The sequence below is a fragment of the Urocitellus parryii genome, chromosome 14 (genome assembly GCF_045843805.1).
Source record: "Urocitellus parryii isolate mUroPar1 chromosome 14, mUroPar1.hap1, whole genome shotgun sequence".
NCBI lineage: Eukaryota > Metazoa > Chordata > Mammalia > Rodentia > Sciuridae > Urocitellus > Urocitellus parryii.
In genome coordinates, this window is record NC_135544.1 from 19139018 (window position 1) to 19162373 (window position 23356).

Below are 23356 nucleotides of genomic sequence, written 5' to 3' on the forward strand. Positions count from 1 at the left end.
AGGTCATTCTAGACCAGGAGTCAGTAACTCAGGGACCACGGGCCAGCCATCTGTTTTTGTAAATAAAGTTTTATTGGAACGCATACACGTTCATTTAGATAATGTCTGTAGCTGCTTTCCTGCTACAGCAGCAGGTCAAGTAGTCGCAGTCTATATGGTTCATGAGCCTCAAATACTTAGCTTTTGCCTGTTTAAGGGGAAGTCTTGATCCTCATTCTAGAGTAATGATTTTTAAACTTTCTTTAAAAACATGACCCACAAAGATCTATATTTAATGTAATTAATATCAATTATTTACATTTCTTTATAAATGTTAATTATAATTTTTGCATTTATGTATAGATATATTTAAAGCAATTAAATTAATAAATATTTTCAATATCAATATATTTTCTATAGGAAACATTTAATATTATGATCCCACACAGACACAATTGAAACAAAAGTTTCATAAATCCTTGCTTTATTTATTTTTGTATTTTCAAGGACACATATACTTCAGAATGGAGTCACTGAGTAACAGGAATGTGCACATTTAACTTTCAGGATTCATTAAAGTGTTAGCCTCTGTGAGAATGTGTGTGTATGAAAGAGAGAGAGAGCAGTCACATGTACGTGAGCTAATCTGTGGTCCCACAAATGGTACAAGAAAATTCCCATTTTTTGTGTCCTTAACTATACCTGGTATTGCTAGTCTGATCTGTGTGTGAAATGAGATTTGTTTTGTGGATAATTGGTTACTGTAAGGTTGATTATTTTTTCTTGTGTTGACTGGCCTTTCATGTTTCTTCTTTTATGAATTGCCTTTCCCTTTTTAAAATGGCTCATTTTTCTATTTCTTACATTTGTAGGCATTTTTTCTATATTTTGAGTACTGATGCTTTCTTTATCAGTCATGTGGATTGCAAAAATGTAGGTTGCCCACTCCGAGCATTATTTTTTTTCACCTTCTTTATAAGGCTTTACATTTTTTCAGACAGGAGTTTTGCATTTTAAAGTAGTGAAATTTTTCCTTTATGGTTCTATTTATAGATCTTATTTGATCTTATTATCTTATTTGATCTTACTCCTTTATGGTTCTATTTATAGATTTTATTTGAGAGATCCTTTTTTCTACTCAAAGTTTGTAAAGATTGTCTCTCATATTTTTAACTAACAAATTTAAAATATATATATATACTTCCCAATCAAAATTCACACTCGTGAATGGCATAGGATGTGGCACTGCTCTCTTTTTCATTTCTGTCTTAAATAGCTGGTGTGAGATCCAGGAACTGACCTGTCTCTATTCCCAGCAGTGTGGTGGTGCTATTTCTCACACAAGTTCCTACACATGGGGTCTGTTTCTTGGCTCTCCGCCAAAGCATTATCAGTTCTAGATGGATCAGAAAAAAAAAAAAAATCTTTAGTGATGTCACTTACACTATGGGTAAGCCTTGGGCCTCAATGCCTTTATAGAAAGTTTTAATGACCTTTCAGGGATCACATAATCCTTATCTTGTAACAATTACACTAGATAATTTAAAAGTAGAAAAAGTTACTCAATTCATTTTGCAGTTCTGATTTAACCAATGTACCAAAACTGGACAAAGAAACAACAGGAAAGGAAAATTACGGACTAGTCTCTATTTGAATGGAAATGTAAAAATCCTAAAATACTAGTAAAACTAAATCCAGCAATGGAGAGTAAAAGAAGTTTATGCAAAATGTGCAACCATAGTTTTATTTAAGAAAAGTTATTAATAACATCACATGGTTCCCTATTAATATGTACAGTTTTTACATTTTTATGTGTCAGTTAAAGATAACTACTGAGCCACATCCCCAGCCCTTTTTATTCTTTATTTTGGGACAGAGTCTTGTTAAGTTAATTAGGGCCTCACTAAATTGCTGAGGCTGGCTTCGAACTCACAATCCTCCTGCTTCAGCCTCCTGAGTCACTGGGATTGAGAACACAGTTCTAACTGCTTCATATAGTTTTCTTGTGTGCATCTCGATAGTAGTATATTCTAGCTTAGAAGCCAGGGTATGGGAATTTCTCCCTTGGTGACTTTCTGGACCTGAAGATAAGACCCTACAGATGATTTGGAGAGGCAAAATATTTGGTTTCCCCTAGAGCCAGCTTCTAGACTTAGGAATTGTCATTATCAGTTTCATGTCCTGGCTTCATCTGAGAAAGCCACTATTGATGGATTTGATAAGCATAAAAATATTGTAAGAGACTTTCTATGACTGTATGTTGCCAAGGGTTACATGAAAATCATCTACTGCCATAGCATTTCCTAAAGTGTATTTCCAAGATCCCAACAGTGATACTGAAATATAAAGAATATGGTCATATGATATTTGACAGCTTTAAAAGCTTTTTTTAATGTGGTTTTAAGGATTGGGAATTAGAGAAAAGACATGTTTTCTGAAGAGCACTTTTCATGGTAGCAAACAAACTTTCTCCAAATTTTTCTGTTAAGAACAAGGGATTCCAATGACTATGAAAACTAACCTAGAGCCAGCAATATTGAACTCAAAAGAACAATCAATGCATTTTTGCCAGTAAGGTCATACGTATTAAATCAGGCAGTTCTGATATCAAATCAATACTGCATTATGTATTTGCTATGTCAGATATTGAGGTATAGATCTGCTGTAGTAGGAACAGGAACATCATCAGGAAATATCAGTTCAGACAAATGTATGTTACCACCTATGGGGAAAGAGCTGGATTGATTACAGTCTGTCTCGTTTCTTGGTGAAAATGTCAAATCAGGAGTGAATATTCATGTTCTTGGAAAATGGGGGAGGAGAAATCAATAAGCTAAACATTCTACCTAGTAATGGAACTGTTTTCTCCAAGGAGAATTGTCTTGTGTTTTTTTTCTTCTTCTTCTTAAAATTGGTCTTCCCATCTCTGGAATGCTGGTAATCCTGTTTTAGAGATAGAACAAAAGATTTTACAAAAAGCCAAAGGGCAGATTCCATAGTTCTAGAATAGGGGTTATGGCCAGATCTGGTGGTGCCCACCTGTAATTCTAGTGGCTCGGGAGGCTGAGGCAGGAGGATCACAAGTTTAAAGCCATCCTTAGCAACTTAGCGAGGCCCTAATCAACTCAGCAAGACCCCATCCCAAAATAAAAAATAAAAAGTACTAGGAATATGGCTTAGTGGTTAAATGTCCCTGAGTTCAGTCTCTAGTATAGGGAAGAAAAAAAAAATAGAAATAGGGGTTATGGTAACTCAGTTCTATTTAAGCATTTCATTGGAAATCTGTTTAAAATTTAAGTAATGTTTTCCTTAATTCCAAGGAACAACCTAGACCTTTCAATGCCAGGGTTACAGCGTACCAGGCAAATGAAGAAATCCCATCTTTAGAGACCTAGTTTGCAATTCACATGTCTCAGGTTTCAAAAACTACCCAGTCTCATATTTCTCTGTACCTTTATTTATATGATAAAAATTTTGATTTTTCTTTGTAGAAATGTAACACATGATATAAGAGATGACATAAATGTTTTGGTAGATGGGGTCAGAATGTGAAGCAGATCCTCCCAAGTCAGGATTTTGGTGCTTGTTTTTATAAACTCTCTCTAATCCCACTCAGGAAATCTTCCATCCATGTTCATAAGATTTCAGACGAATCCCTGTTCTCTCTCCCCCAAATGTATATACATATGTGTGTGTGTGTGTGTGTGTGTGTGTGTGTGTGTGTGTGTGTGTGCAGGCATTGGCCAGGTTTCAAAAGCATAGGAGGTTCATGACCCATCAGCCTAGTCTCTGAGTGGAAACCAAATGGGTTGTTTTTATTGTTTGTTCTTACCTTTTCCAGGCACCTTTTAAAAATGAACAAGAGCAGCTCTGATTTGGAAAAAGTGAGCCAGAGCTCTGCAGAGAGCCTCAGCCCGTCCTTCAGGGGTGTCCCCATCAGCTTCACCACCGGCTCCACAGACAGCCTGGCCTCAGACTCAAGGACCTGCAGTGATGGAGGTAACAGACTGGCCTTTTGGTGAAGAGGTTCAGATTCCCCTGGATCTACCAGGCGGGTCTGAGTTGACTGCTGGGATTTGAAAGGGTTAAGCAAGACCTACTGCTTTGACCTGCTTTCTCCTCCAAGGAGTAGTTAGTTCCTCATTGAATACATGACAGCTGCCTCATCCCTATTGCCCTCTCTTGGCATGGCAACAGGGTGGGAGGGGGTTGGAGTTGGGAGCATGCAGAAAGGTTCCTGATTCCTTGGGTAACCAGCCAGCTGTGTCTGCAGGTGTACTTCCTCCCCTGAGGGCACACCAACCACTGGTCTCATCCTCTGTATTTCTCTCTGTGTGTCATTTGCATGTACGCATGCACAAGCTTACATGGACACAGCAGGTGTTTTACATAAATGTTTGCTGAATTAAAGCATGAAGGCTTCATTAGGTCCAGGCCACTTTTGTGGATTAGACTCTAAAGTATAATAAATGGGTCTTGATGGGCACCTTCCTAAAAAGGAACTGCTGATTCTCTGTGCCTGTGGCCTGGATGGGTATTATTTAAAACGTCTCACCCTTTCAGCCTTCTTTGTGTGTGCCCTCTCCTGTGTTTCTGTTGGACTGCATTAGCATGTTAGTGTTAAACATGTGCTAGTATTACTTTTTTTCTCATTCTTATTTCAGTACTTCTCGGTAGGCAATTCTGGAGTAGAGGGTTCCATTGTAATTCTGTTGTCGGCGACATTTTTCTATTCAAAAGATGAGCACTGGCTAAGATAAAAGCATGTGTTATAAGTCAGACTATGGTGTGTTCTGATGGGAAACCTCTAATAGCTCTCACTTAAAAACAGGAAATATTTTAGTCTTGATTTTGGGGGAAGGTAGCAAAATGCAGATTTTTCCGGGCTCCTATCTTCTTCCTTTTCCCATCCCATTGTGCAAACATTCAGTGAGGCAGATTACTCGCTGAAATGTTGGGCATCTGAACCATGATCCCTGTGATAGTCAGCTCTGATCCACTCGTTGGAGGACAGTGACCAATTCCAAGAGTGCCATCCACAATGGGCCCCTCTGTGGTGGCCATGAGAACTGGAGTTCACTTCCTCAGCACTTTGCTTCTCAGTAAGTCACGATGTCTGCTCTCAGGGCTCTTAAGGACTAGCCAGGAAAGATAAGATTAAAACACAGGACACATGGGTGCGTCGGACAACATGGGAAACTGGGCTGCCCATAGCATGAAGGCTTACGCAGGCTTCCAGAGCCCAGAGACCTGCTGAGCACCAAGGGAGGGTGTGGGAAAGGGTTTTTGAGAAAATGAGACTTCAGCTCCTGTCTGCAGTATGTTGGAATTGAGGAGGTGGGGGTCAAGAGGCAGAGGACTTTTCAGGTTACAGAAACAATAGAGGAACCCAAAGCACAGGGTGGCGGTGCAGAGTGGGAAGGGAAAACCAACTAAGGTGCAGAGGTGAAGGTAGACGCAGGAAACATGGGAACATGGGACGTGAGGTTGGACAGAAGCCAGGACTGGATTTGTTCAAGGCTCTCAAAGCTAGTTTGTCGGGGTAGGACATAGAGAGCTGCAGGGGACTTCAAGCCACAATGGGGACACCCAATTAAGAGAGTTTTTCTTGTTAGTTTTTGAATAACATGAACTAAAAGGAATGTATCTTCCTGGTCCTTTCTTTATCACAAGTTATTCAGTGGAAAAGCACTTCAAAATGTAGGTTCCTACATCAACAAGAAATGTGTACCTTGTCACCAGACGCTGAGCCTTAGGGGCCAACCATTTCTCCCTGTTGCTCTTTCATAGAGCTCTGTACCAGAACCAGGGTTGGAAACTGGCAGGAGACCAAAGGTACTCTTTCTCCATTCAGGTTTGCACCATGAACCAAGGCAGCTTGCTTTAGGTCTGTATTAAACAATTATCTGTCAGTCCCTTGAGTTGTTACTTACTTTTCCCTTGTAGCTGAAATATTTACCCAAGAATATTTATTCTTGACTTGTATTACCACTTGATATCTGGTAGTGAAGCTGAGACCATGGATCAGAATAAAAGTGGAGTCAGTTCCAGTGAAATGGCTCAAAACTAAAATGTAACGTCTACCTCCCTAATGGTATTGTAAAGTGAAAAGATACCCTTAGCACGTACATTTATTTGTCAGTAAGAATTCACTAGTGAGAACTGAATTTTGTTGACTTTTTATATCCACGGTATGGGCTGGACTAGGTGAGCTGAGAGAGTCATTCCGGGGCATATCATCATAGTGGTTTGTAGAAACTTCTTGGAAAATGATCAGGGTTAGTGTTTAAAGCGTGTGATCGGCTACTCAGGTTTTGTGGCTAAAAAAGTAAAATGTATAAGAAAAACAACCAAAATCTTTAACTTTGTTATATTTCTAAATCAGGAGTTTACCCAATTTTTTTATGGTAAAGAAATAGAATTTTTTTTTTAATCAATGTTGATTTTACTTTCTACTTGTATCAGATTTTGTAGTCTTCCCTGCACATCTGTTACTGCATTTGTCCATGGGGCAGTTTGGTTGAACAGGGAGTCAACTCTGTGGAAGGAAAAACCCATCTAAGCAGTTGTCCGCTTGGTTTGGGAGGACAGTGGGCATGTGAAAGCTGCCCTGAGGGAGGTTATCTGTGGTAGGTGGACGTGAGAGGGAAGATGGACAAAGGAACATCAGAAATGGTCCTCAGAAGACTCTTGTGCTTTTAATTAGTCATTTTTACTTATTTATTCATTTATTTTGGTACTGGGAATTTAACCCAGGGGCGCTTCACCACTGAGCCACATCCCCGGCCCTTCTTATATTTTATTTAGAGACAGGGCCTTGCTAAGTTGCTGAGGCTGTCTTTGAACTTGCAGTCCTCCTGCCTCAGCCTCCAGAACCATGAGATTGTAGGCAGGCACCACCACACCTGGCCTCAAGTTGTTTCTTTTAAGTACACAAGACTAATGTCACATTAAGATAATTCCCCTCTTTGATTTAGGATGACATTAAAATTTAGTTAACACGTATCTGTGGATACCAGGAGATAAGATTAATTACAGTTGTCTATTTAATTGAAATGATTGGTACTCACGATAGAGAAGAAAGAGGTCTGACTCACAGTGAGCAGGTATAAACCACGAAAAGCCAAGTGCCAGGGCACTCCTGCTGTTCTTATTTTTAGAGAAAGCAAAGCAGAGTTAGAGAAAGTTAATTATATATTGTAGCAGTCATCAGCTCGTTTTTCTCAACAATAATGCCAAACAGAATTTTTATACATGCATTAATCATCCGATAGATAGGTGTTGAACGCAGACTCTATGCTGGGTATAGTTCAGCCTGCTGAAGATCCAACAGTGGAAAGAACTCTCCCGTCCCTTCTGTCTTGGGGCAAGTAGCTGGTAAGTCAGGTGGCAGTAAATTCTGTGGAGGAGAAATCCAGCCAGGAAGGAGGTAGGCAGGGGGGGACGGGAAGTCCACAAAGATCAGACCTCAGTTAGAATGAGTGACAGCCTGACCTTCACCAAGCACTGGCTCCCCTTCTCTGATTCTCATCTGTGACTTGGTAAGAAGAAATTCTATTTTTAAAAAGAAGATTCTGGAAAAGGCATCTAAAACTCTCTATTTAGACTCAGTGTATTTTCTAACTAGCGAATAGGCTTATTAGAGCCCTTAATATTAAATTCACTGTTTGAGTCTAATGTAGTACACTGGTGTTTAGCCTAATACAGAAGGTATACCTTATCCAGGAAGGTAAACTGAATCATGGATTCTCTTCTGGTAAATCTGTTACTGAAGGATAAAGGTTATATTCCAGAGGGAAGTATATATGTCAGATTTCTGGTGTCTGAGCTGCAGTATCAGCAAAGTGACGCTTCATCTTAAACTATTCTCATCTGCAGCTATTATCTTTAAACTGAGTTTTAAAGATTAATATGAATATCAAGTTAATATGAATATGATAAAAGTCAAGTTAATATGAATTGATAAAAATTCAAACAATACAGAAAAATACAAAATGAAATGTGAATCATGGGAACCCTCATCCCACCTCTTTCTACCACTTTGAACATTTTTTCTATTTTCCCAGAGTTTTTTTTGGAGGGGCGGAGGCGCATACCGGGGATTGAACCTAGGGGCACTCAACCATTAAACCACATCCCCAGCCCTATTTTGTGTTTTATTTAGAGACAGAGTCTCACTGAGTTGCTCAGTGCCTCACCCATTGCTGAGGCTGGATTTGAACTCACAGTCCTCCTGCTTCAGCCTCCTGAGCCACTGGGATTACCTCTCCCCACCAGAAGTTTTTTAATCTATATTTGGGGATGTCATAAAATTCAGTTCTACTCATTTTTATACTTAATGTACTTTGAAGTCTTTTAGAAAGGAGATCTACCTTATTTTTTAAAATCACTGTATATATTTTTATTGGATGAATCAGTGAGACCCTTCTATTCCAAAGCATGTTTAGATTTTCATTGAAAGACTATAATAAGATCCTGCAATGTCTGTTGGCTGAATTTGGCAAGCACATCTGTAAGACAAATTCTTAAAAGACATTGAACTGATCACAATGGATATGTATTTCAAATTGCTATTACCAAATTAACCTCTAAAACGTCAGTTTGCCTCTCTGTCAACAGTATATGCAAAGTGCTTTGAATGAACTTTTAACTCTTTTGGAAGAAACTGCTTAATGATCAAGTCAAAAAACAATTCAGAACCATAGTTGAACTACAGGCAGGGGCTGAGAGGTACCTAGGGCCTGTTTTCCTGGCTTTCCATCTTTTGCATGTAAATCACACTCTCCTCTTGATTATTGTTTCCTGGGATGATTAAGTGGTCTGGAGAGATTCCTCACAAATGCCACATTTCCATCTAGTTGTAAAATGTTAATAACATGCTTCCAATTTCAGACCACGTTTACCTTCTTGAAAAAGCAAAGCATTCTTTTAAAAGGAATGCTGAGCCTGTTCTGACTGTAGACCCAAACAAAAGGTTGCACAATTTTCCTTTGGAGGAAAAAGTTACAAGTGGAGCTCCAGCACCCCTCACCCTCACCCTTCACATCCCCTGAGGGGAAACACAGGGAACTGGCAGAAACCTGTAGGACTGCCACTTCATGTTGACAGTAGCTGGTTGCCTACACAGATGGCTGTTGTTTCCTCACCTCTAATGTGAGGGGACTGAACCAGGCCACAGGGCCTAAGAAAGTTTTCCTCCATCCACTTTGTTCCCAGTGCCTTGCACTTAGTGTGTGCTGAAGAAACACTGACTGATAGGTGGACGAATCCATGTAGCCGTTTGCTGCTATACAATCTGGTATCCTCATTAAAAAAATGGATCCATACAATATTCCAATAATTCAGTTTGCTTTATCTTAGTCAAAGTTGGAGAAGAGTCAAACCCAAAGCAAAGAATTTAGGGAAACCATGGGGACTGTGTCTTTTGCCTCCATCTTTGCTCTGACCCAGCTGCCACGAGGCAGCAGAACCCTGCACAGAGGGAACCCAGCACTCATGCATATGGCTCAGAAGCTCAAAACACAGTGACCACTTCCTCTGTAAGTCCAGTCCTCATTTGGCTGTAGAAGCAATGTAAGTGCCCGTCAAAACCTGAAAAGGAGGACTCTACCCTAAGGTAAACCACACGGTACCACGTTTGAACTTGTGCTCTGCGTTTCTCCGTAGGGGTTAAACTGTTCTTCCCAACCACTGAAATCCTGATTAGTCAGTCTTCTTTGCCTTCTAAACATAAGAACACAAAAGGAGTACACATTTCCCTCAGCCCTTTTAAGATTCCACACTGAGCGCTGTAGGTGGTGGGTGGTTTCCCACTAGAAACGCTGTCTCTTCTCCAAAGCACATGCACTAAGGAGATGCCGGTGCTTTTCTCTCTAGGTCCTTCCTATAGATGTAGAATTGGAATTGAAACGAAAACTTAGGAACTGGTGTTTAGAACCTCTGACCCAATTAGTACGCAAAATTATTAAAAACTTCCCAAAGAGGTGATCGTGACATAGTCATAGTTACCAGGAAGGTTTCTCACCCCCGTGATCCTTAATTGTAAGCCAGAATTTGGGGACAGTGATCTGACAGCAACACATAACCAGGATATAGTTATAGAGTTGAATTAGTTTCATGTCCCTTTTGGCTGTTGGCCAAAGTTGGTGTTTTTTTTGTTGTTTTTTGGTTTTTGTTTTTTTTTTTTTTTGTAGATTTTTTTGAACCAGTGGTTTGCCTATGAATTTCAAACTATTTCGGTGTCAGGGCATGTTTATTCTCTCTTCCTGGCTTTTCTAAATTCAGAGTGTAGCAGCTGCTGCATATAGTAAGAATTCAGCCCCTGCCTCGCCCATGGCCATATTTATGAAGGGATCGTTCCCCAGTCAGAGTCAAGAACAGTGCCCTCTGATCCTGGAGAAGACAGCCACTTGCTGGTCACTGGTGGAGACAGACGGGCCACATGTTAGCATCTGTTTCAAAGCAGCCCTAAAAATATTAACACTTGAGAAGTTACAGGATCCTGAGGTCCCTGGTGGGGAGGGAGGCTCTCAGTGAATTGCAGCCTTCTGACCAGTTGAGCTTCCAGAAATTCAGAAGCCTGCGTCAGGCCGGAAGATAGGTGTGCTTGTAACAGACTAGGGTTTCCTCGCTTCCTTCCCTCCTTCATTTCTTCCTTCCTTTCAGTACAAAAATCCTGATGTAATATGTAATATGAAATTCCCTGTAATATGGAATATGTAGACATAATTCCCAGTTATATGTGTGAAGTCCACATGTCCCTTGAGTCTCAGGGCGCTAATAAGTTTTGTAGAACTTCCAGCTTTCCCCTCTGTTGAGCAAGGGTGTGATCGCGGAGTATTTCTTACATGGGGCCATCCTCTGCTTAGTAGTACACGCATCATGGAGTTATTGTCGGAAGAGGCTCTTAATATATATCTAAGAAATAAAGAAAAATGAATGGTATGAATGAACTATGTAAATGCACGCCGTTAATTCATGAAGCCATGCCTCCCTCCTGATACCTAGAGCTCCTTGCCAGATTGACCCCAGAAGCTCCCGGGTTTAGATCTGATTGCAGCCACTGGCCAGCACAGTTCCCACGGGAAGGCAAGAGAACACTGTGTAGGGTCAGGGAGACAGGCCCTCCTCCCGCTGCCTGAGCACATAGCTACTGCTCTGGGCCCTACTGTAAAGTCTGTAGCAGAAGTTCTTGATTCTCTTGGGTGATATAAGAAATAAGAAACATTAAAGGTCATTTTTTAAAGATGCCTGCTATTCATAAAGATTAAAAAGTTTTCCAGCAGCAAGCTGTGGGAACTAGAGATAGAGGGAGGAACTGTGGAGGCATGATAACCATCTGCCTACAGGTATTTTTATTTTGGGCCAGCTTTTCAGACAAAATGCATGTTGGGAGAGACTGAAAATGGAGAGTGGCTATAATTATAGACTATTAGTGCTGCAAGGGGGGGGGGGCTTTCCAATGATGCAACCTGGTCCTTTTTTTTAATGAGGAAACAAAGCCAGGTAAGGCCACCAAGTTAGGTTAGGGTTCATCCCGACACTTGCCCTCAAATCAGGGCAGATGCAGAAAGGGGCGTGTTGGAGACATCCAGAAAGCTGACGTTAAAGACAGGACCCCACCAGTAAAGATGGGGAAGTAAACACAAAGCTTAAAGAAGGGAGCAGTCAAGAAACTGGTATGTTTGAAAGCCTCTTCCAGACCAGGAGTCCTGTCCCCGGGCACACTGCCCTGTTATTGAAGGCTCTGATTAAAGCACCCACTGGGTGCTGGGCTCCTGCTCCAGTCCCAGCCTCTTCTGGTTTCTGCCATGATAGTAATTGAGAATCAGGCGTCTCCATGGGGATAATAGTGTCTACCGCCCAGAAGGCTGAAGACTTGGGAAATGGTGTACTTTGGCCTCTTCCCACCCTCTTGCTTATCAGTGCTGGGAGAATGCATAGGGTAGAGAGGATTCCTGTGCTTGGGTGTCTTCTTCCTGGTCTCTTTAGCCTAGAAAAGCTAGTGAATGGGCCTCTTTTCTCAGCCTCTTCTGCAGAGGGAGGAGGGAGAGGAAGTGAATCATCTGTTCACGCTGCTGACCAAGCTCTTGGAGCAGAGGCGCTTTCCTGGGAAGCCTGGGACTGGAGACCTGTGAACTTCCGGGTCTCAGAGCCCACGGAGACCAGCAGAGAGTAGCGTCTCCACTCTTCCTCGGGCTGTTCCTGGAACACACTCTCTTCTGACTATTAGGAGGAATTCCTGGGCATATCAAGCTGCTGGTTAGAGTATGCCTGTGCTGCCTGATTTATTATTAACCTGAGTCCTCCTGGAAGGGACATAAATCACTCACTCAGCCTTGCTGGCAGGAGCTCTGCCCGCCCTTAGCAAAGCAGGGAGAAATGGGAAAGTGCCCTATGGTCATGATAAGCCACTAGCAAGCCAGAGTGGTTACCTACTGGGACGGGGAGTGTGTGAGGGAGGAGAGGAGATGGAGCCAGGGAGGGTGGTGTTGTGCAGCTGGCATGACAGTCTTTCTTGCTTGACTGTTGGGGTTTTCAGCCTGAATCCACAGGCTGCATGCACCAGCTCTGTCCTCCTGTGAACTTTGCATTCAGGGCTATGCTAGGCAGGCGGTGCCGGCTGTCACACACTGATGCTGCATCTGAGAGGCTGGGGCAGGAACTTCAGCATTCTTTGCCCTGAGCCCAGAGGACATGCACATCTGACATGCTCCCAGGGGGCCCCTTCCCTCCATGGAGTGTCCCAAGGAAGGAGACCCAGTCTTGATCTGAGGGGCTTCAGTAAGGCCCCCAATGTCCCTATTTGGGTTGGAGAAAACCAAAAAGGTTCAGTGAAGCCCTAGAAAAGTCAGGGGCTTCCTTTCCCAGTATTTCTCCCCTTGTTAGTCCTGTGATTTATGTTTTTTTTTTTTTTTTTAATTGTTGTTGTCTGTATTTTCTTTGTTTTTTTTTCCCCCTGGTCTCACTGCTAGGACTGCAGAGGTAAAGAGAGGTACTAAATGTCCTGCCCTTTAGGTGACCTGTCACAGTAGACTAAATATGAGGTATACCTCCTAAGTACTCATTGCTTTGAATCTAAGACCCGTGTTTTTATTCACAGTTTAAGATTCAGGATAATAGGATGCATTTTACAACATATGAATAATGTTAACATTTCTTTATTCCCCCCTCAAAGCTGTTATTAAAATGGTGGAGACGTCTTATAGTCAGTTCTTTGAAGGAAATGAGTATTTTTGGTACTTGGGATTGAACCCAGGGGCACTAAACCGCTGAACCACATCCTCAGCCCTTTTTATTTTTTATTTTGAGACAGATTCTAATTTGCTGAGGCTGGTTTTGATGTTATGATCCTCCTACCTCAGCCTCCCAAACTACTGGGATTACAAGTGTGCATTTGTGCCCAGTTTATATATATTTTTAATTTTAATTCTTGTTTCATTGTGAGATAAGTATTTCATACATTAATATAAAAAATGTGGTTCAGCAGTCCATTTTGCTATCAGTGTGATGGCTAGACAGGTTGTCTGAATGTCCCCACACTCTTCAGAGATCTGTGGCCCTGACTAAACCTCCTCCCAATCAGATTCAGTGTGACTCATGTTTGGCACCCTGGGACCCAACCTGGGACCTTGGAAAGACTTGCTTTCCTTTGATTCGTTTCCTTATAAAATCTTCTTACTAAGATGTCTATGAACCAACTCTGTCCCCTAAACCAGCAAGATGTTTGTGAAAACTCAAAGAACTACACAATAAAAAGGGAGAAATTTTGCTTTAGGTAAATTGCACCTTCAATACACCTAACTTAAAAAAAAAATGTACTCAAACCATACATGTTCAGGTTTGCAAAATATTAGAAACAACCAAAGGGTTCATCAAGAGGGCACTAATTAGGGGTTGGGGTTGTGACTCAGTGGTAGAGTGCTCGCCTAGCATGCATGAGGCACTGGGTTCAATCCTCAGCACCACATAAAAATAAAATAAGCATACTGCATCCACCTAAAGCTAAAAAATTAAATATTAAAAAAACAGGGACTAATTAAATTGTGATACATGCATGTGATGGTTATGGTATGGTATTCTGAACAGTGGGTACTATTTGCTCTCATTTTGTATAAATGTGTGTGCTCACACTCACACAGACGCACTTCTATTTGGACTGTTAGAAGGATGCATAAGAAACTGCGGAAATAGTCTGGCAAGAGGGACTGAGTACCAAGGGACAGAGTAGAGACTTAATGATCAATGTGTACCTTCTTTGCATTTTGAATTTTGTCAAGTGTGCATATATTGCCTATTCGAGAAATAGAAAAGAAGTAAAATGAACTGAATTACTTTGATGGGGAGAAAACAAAAGCTGGCAAGACCTGGTGCCGAGTGGCATTGGCCTCTACCCTGATGTTCCTGCTTCTCTCTTTCAGGTCCACCCTATGAGCCGACCCACTCGCCCACCATCAGTGGGAAGAAGCTTTTTGCTCCTGTCCCATTCCCTTCGGGCTCCACTGAGGATGTGTCCCACAGTGGCCCTGCTCAGCCCCCTCCACTGCCCCAGAAAAAGTTAGTGAGCCGGGCAGCCTCTTCTCCTGATGGCTTCTTCTGGACCCAAGGCTCCCCCAAGACGCGAACCACAAGCCCTAAGCTGAACCTTAGCCACTCGGAAACCAATGTCTGTGTCCATGATGAGACTCACTTTAGCTATTCCCTGAGCCCTGGGAACCGCCATCACCACGTTTTCTCCTCTTCTGAGCCTCTGGAGAAAGCTTTCAAAGGCAATGGCCACTGGGTCCCCGTCCCAGGGCTGGTGGGCAGCAAAGGCAGCTGCGGGAGCCCCAGCCTCCAGTGTAAAGCCGCCACCTCCACCTCGTCCTCCCAGCTCAGCGTGTGCAGCCAGGCCTCCTCCAGCAGCACCCAGCTGCAACTCCACAGTCTCCTGAGCAGCATCAGCAGCAAGGAAGGCACCTACGCCAAGCTGGGGGGGCTCTACACGCAGTCCCTGGCCCGTCTCGTGGCCAAGTGTGAGGACCTCTTCATGGGCGGCCAGAAAAAGGAGCTTCACTTCAATGAGAACAACTGGTCCCTCTTCAAGCTGACTTGTAACAAGCCCTGTTGTGACTCGGGGGACGCTATTTATTACTGTGCTACCTGCTCCGAGGACCCTGGCAGCACCTATGCTGTGAAAGTAGGTACCACCCCCTTCTTCTGTTCTGTACCAGGACGACTACTGGTCCTGGCTTGAGCGAATCTCCTCACCTCTCCATGCTTTAGGAGTGTTGGTTCTCGAGCTTCCTTTTAACACTTAGTGCTCGATGACTTCACTCTCTGCCTGGCCCGGGACATGGTGCAATGAGATCTATAGTACAAAATGCATTCTGTGCTTTCAGGAATGTCTTCAAACATGTGGCCGGAGGAAAATCTTTAGCGTGTGGGTGTTTTCCAGGCTATCTCATTGGAAAGGAAACAGTTAATCTTTTAATGCAACAGAGTTCATTCATTTATTCAAACTTTTACTAAGCTCATACTCTACACCAGGTATTTTGCAAAGATCTCAGTAGGTAGGGGTGAATGTGAGATTCCTTAGAGAGTTAAAATCTAGTGGATGAAATGGACAATTAAGATATTGTTCTTCAAATGTTAGAGTCTGAGGAAACTCTAATGGAGTTTCAGCTCCTTAGATCTAGACATCATCTTGAATAACACTATCAAGTGATATAACATTTATTGAACATTCACTGTACATATACTCTTGACTGGACATAGTAACTATTACCCATAGTTCCAACAGTAATTTTGCAGGATAGGTAGATTTTACAGATTGGCAATCTGAGGCTCAACATGATTAAGTAATTTGCTCACAACTAGTTAGTAGCTGAAATGGATTTGAATCCTGGTTTATTTATGTCCACTTAAGAAAACTAAAGTTCAGAGAAGTTAAGTGATTCACCCAAGATAACATAAATCTTTAGTCTTTGATGCTGGACTGTGGGTGTTGGTACCACACCTGATTGCTTTCTCAGAGTGAGGCAGCTCTGAGCAAGCTAGTAGAATCACCCACACTCATTTGCAACACTGTGATCTGTACCAGGGGCTCCAGTCCTTCCTGGTGGGTTCCTGATCCTTCTATAAATGCAGGCTTCTGTAGGGAGTGAGGAGAGGGCCTGAACTCTTTTTCTGCCATTATCTCTATCCCAAGACATATTATTTTTCCAGTTAGAAAAATGCAAAGAGTGAAGTAACTTGAAATGGCCTTGGTGATGTAGCTTGCTCATCAGCAAAGTTTTTAAAAATAGGATGATTAGCCAAGGAAATTGCAGGGAATTTGTTTTGAGATTTTGCTTTTCAGAAATTTGAGATTGAGAATCCTGATTAGTATATTCAAGGGGCTGTCTGTAGTTACTGGCTGCCTACCATGAAAAAAGCAAGAGGGGAAGCTACTGGGAAGATCCAGTTTATTGTGCAGAAATCGAGGCTTTATAATCAAGTTTATGGCCAAGGTGGCGGGCACTGGAAGGAAGAGCGCACACAGATCCTGAGATTCTAGGCTGCTATTTCTCAAACTCCGTTGCCTCTTTATTATCTACACCCAGCAGCTACCTTCTTGGTAAGCTATACTTCCCTGTCACTCCCACAGTCCAAGTTAAGAGAAAAGAAACCTGAGTTTCCCTTCCTATTATGACTGCTGTATCAAGTATGGCGACTCTTCAGCTTAACAATGGTGTTATGTCCCCCCAATCCTTTTGCTCTGTCCTCCTGAGCCACTGGGATTACAGGCATGCGCCACTGTACCCGGCTATGGTCCCTCTATTTTGTGGAAGGAAAAGTCTGCTGAAAGAGACTTAATCCCTCTTTCCCTTGGTATAGAAATCGATGGGACCACAGCAGAGAAGCCTGGCCGGCTGGTGCAGGACACGTGACTCTGCCACCAATCTGAACTTTACAAATGAAAGGGTTGTTTTATATCTGATTGTCCGGTGCCATTTGAATTCTAGGGCCTTTATAATAATGTAGACTTAACCGTATTCTCCAATATATCATGCAAAGAAATGTGCTTTCTGAGAGGATGTTAAAAACAAGCATCGCCCCTAGAAGTCTAAGCCGTAAGGAAACCAGAAGATAAGCCGCAGTCTCCAAAGAAGAGAGTCCCAGGGGTACTTTAATGGACTTCCCCAGAGACTTGATAGCTCAAGGACCACCTCTACCATGTGAAAAGGTGAAAAGTGGAGTTTGGAGAACAGCGAAAAATATTCAGAGAATAGGAACCTTGGAACCAGATTACCAGGAATGACAATATCAATTTGCAAATGTGCCTCATCTGGTAATTGGGGGGTGGGGGTTGTGAGCATCATTTTGCACGTGCAGCTGTTCCACTTCATTAGCACTCCAGTCTAGACGGAATATAGTCATCTGGGAGCCGGAGGGAGGGGGAGCCGGGCTCCTTCCCAACCAGCCGAGCTCATTTCGCCTGCGCATGTTAAGCAGGGAGCCCACACTGAAGTCTGACACAGCCTTGGTTGCAAAGCCCCAGTGAACAATAGCAGGCTTGCACCTGTTCTTCCTTCATGTCGGATCCCCCATCCGTGGGCTGAGGGACCTGCAGCAGTCAGGAGATAAAACCAGCTCTTGAAGACTGACTCCTCGGACATGTGGCCAGAGGGAAATCTTTAGCTTGTGGGTGTTTTCCAAGCTGTTTCATTTCTCAACAAGAACTTCAACTCCAGCTCGTAATTAGGAGTCTGCGTTAGGCCTCTGGGCCTTTTTTATTTAACAGACGTGACTTAGCCCAGATTTTCACCCATCAGTGAGACCCCTGGCTCCAGAGTTTAAAATGAGACTTGGCTCAGCAAAAAAGTTGGAAATTTGAGCTAAACCAAAGGTCTATGTAAAGTTCACGAGCCAAAACCCAGGGCAGGACCCTGTGAAAGTAAAACTGGTGGAGGAGGAGAGGATTGGGTGGAGAAGAAGCTATTCTCCTCTGTCCATCCCCCCATCCCCCATCCGGCACTTTAGAATGATCTCAGGGGATGCCCTGCCTAGGGCTCCCAGGGCTGGTTAACATGCCCTGCACAGCCCTCTCCAGTGCAGGCTGTGAAGAAGTTGGAGGTCTTGCCAGAGGCCCTGCTCACTGATTTTGAAATGCATCCAGCCCAATTGCCATTTACCCTGCTCCTTCATTTACATCTCTGTGCAGATTGTCAGTTGCTCAACTGGAGCTCTGGGTCCAGGTTTGCTGGGCCTAAGCTTTTCAAACCCTGGAGGAAAGGGGGCCTTGGAAACACCTCCCAGCTCCTGGCAGCTGCCTTCTCAGAGTTGCACAATACCTGCAAGCCAGCTCCGGATTGCAGGGCACCACCACGTGGCTTCAGTGAAATGGCAAGGGCAGTCACCATAGCAACATTTCACATCGAGTACTCACCGTGGGCCAGGCCTGGTGCTGAAAGCCACATACCTGTATTATTTCACTTAATCTGCACAATGGCCCTGTCACGATAAAACTGTCACTTGCAGTTAAATCAAGAAGAAAGTGAGCTTTGAGATAAATACCACTGATCCTCATTATTCGTGGATTCCACATTTACAAAATCTCCTACCCACTCAAAGTTATTTGTAATCCCACAAATAATATACTCAGAGCACTTTCGAGACATTTGTGGATATGTGCAGGACAGGCAAAAATAGGAGTCCTGGCATGTACTGGTTCCCAGCTGAGGTGGAATAGAGTCACTCTGCCATCTCATTCCACACTAAAGGAGCAAGTGCACTTTTTGCACTGTATGTTAGTGCACCCCCCTGGTTTTTTTATACTTTTGTGCTTTGTGTTAGTGAGTTTGCTATTTAAAACGGCCCCCACATCTAGTACTAAATGCTTTTAGTGGTTGCAAGCACATGATGGCTTACAGAGAAAATGAGTTTGCTGCAGAGGCTTCCTTCAGGCCACAGGGCAATATTAATGATCAGCACCATATACTAAATAAGATGTCTCCAAACTGAAGCACACATAAAGCAAGGTTATGCATTGATCGATTGATACAAATATTGTGACTAGAGGTCCACAGAAACCTCAGCCTCTTACTTCCCCTGGGATCCCTGCTTCGGTATTTGTTAATTTGATGTTTGCATCTACTTAATAGAACATAACTTCAAACAACTTGCCAGTTTATGGAGTTGGCATTTAAGCCCAAGAGATTTTTATTCCAAAGCCCATGCTTTTAACAACCAAAATACTGCCCAGTTGTCTAATCTTAGGCAAATAGTTTCACCTCCTAAAACCTTAGTTCCTCCTCTGTTATAGCATCCACCACTTTGGGTGAATGAGATTTGATGAGACACTGTGGGGAAAGTGCATGGTGTTGACACAGGGTCTCACTTGTGCAAGGGTCCAGTGTGTCTGCTGTGGTGAGAAGGTAGTAGGGTGCTCTTGCCTCGTGTGCACTGAGCGTACTACAGACAGTGGTTACACAATCACTGAGTGTTTATATGTAAGACTCTTTTGTTGAAGATCCCCTCCCCCCACAAGTTTTCTTTAGCTTAATAGTGTTCCAGAAGACTGCCATTTAAAACCTGAGGACAGCTAGGTGGGCTAGAATAAGAAAGAGCCAGAAATAATGCCCTTTGAGCATGTATTCCAAAATCATTTTTGTTAGTGCAATAGAAAGCAATGCCTGGGGTAAAGATACTTCCCTTTTATTTCTGTTCTGCTTCCATAATAGAGAGATTACTAAATTAATGTGCTACCTTCTCCCTCCCCCAATTAGTTCAGGGGAAAAGAAAAAAAAAAAAACTTTCCTTGGAGGCGCAATTCTTTTCTGTGAGGTTTCATGCTGAAAGGTTTGTATAGCTACAATATAAATAAATCTCCTTGAAAAGGTGCTTGCAGTAGAACTTCTGAAAACATCAGCCATAAGCATTGTGGCACTTCTGAAACACTGCCATAATCATTTTTGTGCAGCAGCCCAAAGCAAGGGCTATTTGAGGATTATTGGCCGGATGGTATTTTATAGGTAGATGTGAGGTGCTTTTCTTCTCTGGATTACCCACTGATCCTTGCTTTTACAAAGCCTCGGTGAGATTGCCCAGTCTCTGACGGAGAGAGACCACTGGCCATCTTCAGTCCCTTTCAGTGTAATTACAGAGAAATTGAGGCCTGAGAGAGGACTGTTAGGGCTGCCTCAAGACTCTCCAGTTGAGTGGCAGCTCGATGAAGATTAGTGCTGCTCAAGTGGCTGATGCTGTCCTTGATACAGCAGAAGAGATGGAAGAGGCAAGAAAGACACAGTTGTACAGATCCCCCAGGCACTCTTTCCACGGAGGAGCTTGAGATCACCCATTTTGTTTATTCCTAACTTCAGTTCAGAGGATGCCTTTGGGCACTGGGGGTTCCCATTCCCTGGAGAACTTAACTGTTTTCTTTCAGCTGCTGTGATTCATCCCTGGAGGAAAAGCCTGAGGCTTCCGCCTAGCAGCTCCACTAGATCTGGACCCACAGGTCAGGTCAGCTAGGCATTGCATATTTACCTGGATCTAAAAACTAGCTCAACCTAAGAGAATTTGGTCAAGTCCCAAAGATTTAAGGTCTGCATCTGCATCTGCCCCTAAAATTCCCCACAGACAACACATCAGCTTTCAGGTAGCTGCCATGTCAGATGAGAGGATTGTGGAGTGAGGCTGAGTCCTGTGCAAACCCTATCTGGCTTTAGGAGGATGCATCCAGCCCCCAGGGCAATGTCCTCCTACCATCCCACAATGCCACACTGTTGGCTGCTCTGCAGGGACCCCACTTACACTGGGTCATGTGGTTGTTTTATGTTGAAGTTTTAAGAAGTTGGAAAACCTTGTTCTAAAGTGGCTGCACTATTTTATATTCCCACCAGTAATTATGAAATTCTCCTTTTTGGGAGGAACTCAGGGGTCAAGCTTTAGGATTTGCCCAAATTCTCTTCTGTTGCCCTAGTTTCTAGATCTAGGTAAATATGCATTGCCTCCTAGGTGGCATGACCTGCAAGTCAGCCTTAACAGAGCTACTATATGTGAATGATGCACACTTTCCTCCAAGGGTAGGCCCATTCTCCACATCCTCAGACACTTGTTAGAGTCTTTTGTTTGTTTTATTTGAGACAGCATCTCACTAAGTTGCTTAGGGCCTCACTAAGTTGCTAAGGCTGGCCTTGAACTTGCAATCCTCCTGCCTCAGCCTCCTGAGTCACTGGGATGACAGGCTTGTACCCTCATTTTTTTTTAATGCTATATCTCAAAGCACAAAAGTTTAGAATTATGAAGTCAAGTTTATGAATTATTTTCTTGTGGACCATGCTTTTGGTGTGGTATCTAAGAAATCAGCATTCAACCCAAGGTCTTAAAGATTCTCTTTCATCTATCTTTAGCTCTTACCCTTAAGTGTATAAAATCCACTTTTGAATCAATTTTATGTATGGTATGAGGTTAAGTGGTTAACTTTAGCTTTTGGCATGTAGATACCCAAATGTCTTAACTCCTGTTGAACAGAACCATGGATCACACTCCTGAACTCACTTCTCCTTCTCCCCACAGATCTGCAAAACCCCTGAGCCCAAAACAGCCTCATACTGCAGCCCCTCTGTGCCCGTGCACTTCAACATCCAGCAGGATTGTGGCCACTTTGTGGCCTCAGTGCCCTCCAGCATGCTCACCTCTCCGGACGCACCCAAGGACTCTCTGCCCGCTCCACCTTTACAGCCCCCTGCGCAGGAGCAGGACTGTGTAGTGGTCATCACCCGAGAGGTGCCTCACCAGACGGCCTCGGACTTTGTGCGGGACTCTGCTGCCAGCCATCGGGCTGAGCCTGAGGCTTATGAGCGGCGCGTGTGCTTCCTGCTTCTGCAGCTGTGCAATGGGCTGGAGCACCTGAAGGAACACAGGATCATCCATCGGGACCTATGCCTGGAGAACCTGCTGCTGGTGCACTGCAGTCCCCAGGCCTCCCCAGGGCCCTCCCCTAATGTCCCCGCCCCTCCCACCACCACATCCCCTAGCCCTTCTGCCCCCCAAGCCAGCGTCACTCCCAGTCCCCCAACTGTTCCCACCTGTCAGGGTGTGCCTAGCGAGAAGCAGTTGCCCAGGCTCATCATTAGCAACTTCCTGAAGGCCAAGCAGAAGCCAGGAAGCACTACCAACCTGCAGCAGAAAAAGAGCCAGGCCCGGCTGGCCCCCGAGATCGTGTCTGCCTCCCAGTACAGCAAGTTTGATGAGTTCCAGACAGGCATTCTCATCTATGAGCTGCTGCACCAGCCCAACCCCTTTGAGGTGCGGACCCAGCTGCGGGAACAGGACTACCGGAGGGAAGACCTGCCTCCACTACCCACCCTGTCCCTCTACTCGCCTGGCCTGCAGCAGCTGGCCCACTTGCTGCTGGAGGCTGACCCTATCAAGCGCATCCGCATAGGTGAGGCCAAGAGGGTGCTGCAATGCCTGCTGTGGGGGCCCCGGCGGGAGCTAGTGGAGCAACCGGGCACCTCTGAGGAGGTGCTGTGCAGCACCCTGCATAACTGGATCGACATGAAGAGGGCCCTGATGATGATGAAGTTTGCAGAGAAGGCGGTGGATCGCAGGCGAGGGGTGGAGCTGGAGGACTGGCTTTGCTGTCAGTACCTGGCGTCCGCTGAGCCCGGAGCCCTCTTGCAATCACTGAAGCTCCTGCAGCTTCTATGAACAAAGCCCCCACCTTGCGCTTTTACTGCCCCCTTCTATACCTTCCCCTGTGCCCTTGCCTTGCCTTGGAAACATCCATGTCTCCCCGGGAAATGGTACAAACGACTGTCATACCTGGATGTAAAATATATGTACAAATAATATATAAATTTGAAAGACTAAGGACATCATTGCCCATTCTAGCCTCCCCTCCTCGCCACCCCCCCCCACCTGCCATTTTCTCCTATAATCATGTAAATTTCTAGATCAGTGCAAGGAATTAAGTTCTGCCAACAACCTGAAGCCAAGATTCTGGCCTGACTACCCCATTATGGAATCTCTTCACCCTCTTGTCAAACTGTTATTTAAACAACAATAAAAAAAAAAAAAAAAGTTTTAAAAAGCAACACTAGCATTGGACCAAAGCTTTAGGTTGGGTCACAAGCCAAGGCTGTTTTATCCTCATGAGCCTGGATGCACTAAGATCTCTGGACGGCATTGAATCCAAACCTCTACAATCATAGCAGGGCTCTCTTGAAATGCTTGGTCTTATACTTCTCATGAAATGGCAGCAGTCAATAGAGCCCTGAATGTGTTGATACCAATTAATCCTCCCACCTAGCAGCCTCCTAGAAAGAATCCAAACAAGGCTGGTGTGATCCCAGCCCTTTGGAGTTCAACCCACTACTTCAAACACATTTCCAGTTTGCTAAAACTGATC

General features: G+C 43.8%; 1 protein-coding gene across 2 annotated transcripts in view; it reads left to right on the plus strand.

Annotated features, from left to right (window-relative positions):
* Prag1 (PEAK1 related, kinase-activating pseudokinase 1) overlaps nucleotides 1–22972 on the plus strand; it is a 53484-nt gene extending 30512 nt beyond the window's left edge. For both annotated transcript variants that reach the window (XM_026402915.2, XM_026402916.2), the window contains exons 4-6: nucleotides 3821–3978; nucleotides 14400–15157; nucleotides 21520–22972. In XM_026402915.2, coding sequence (XP_026258700.2) covers nucleotides 3821–3978; nucleotides 14400–15157; nucleotides 21520–22656 — 2053 coding nt within the window. In that variant the 3' untranslated portion in view covers nucleotides 22657–22972. The remainder of the gene's footprint in view (nucleotides 1–3820; nucleotides 3979–14399; nucleotides 15158–21519) is intronic.
* The last annotated feature ends 384 nt before the right edge of the window (nucleotides 22973–23356 follow it).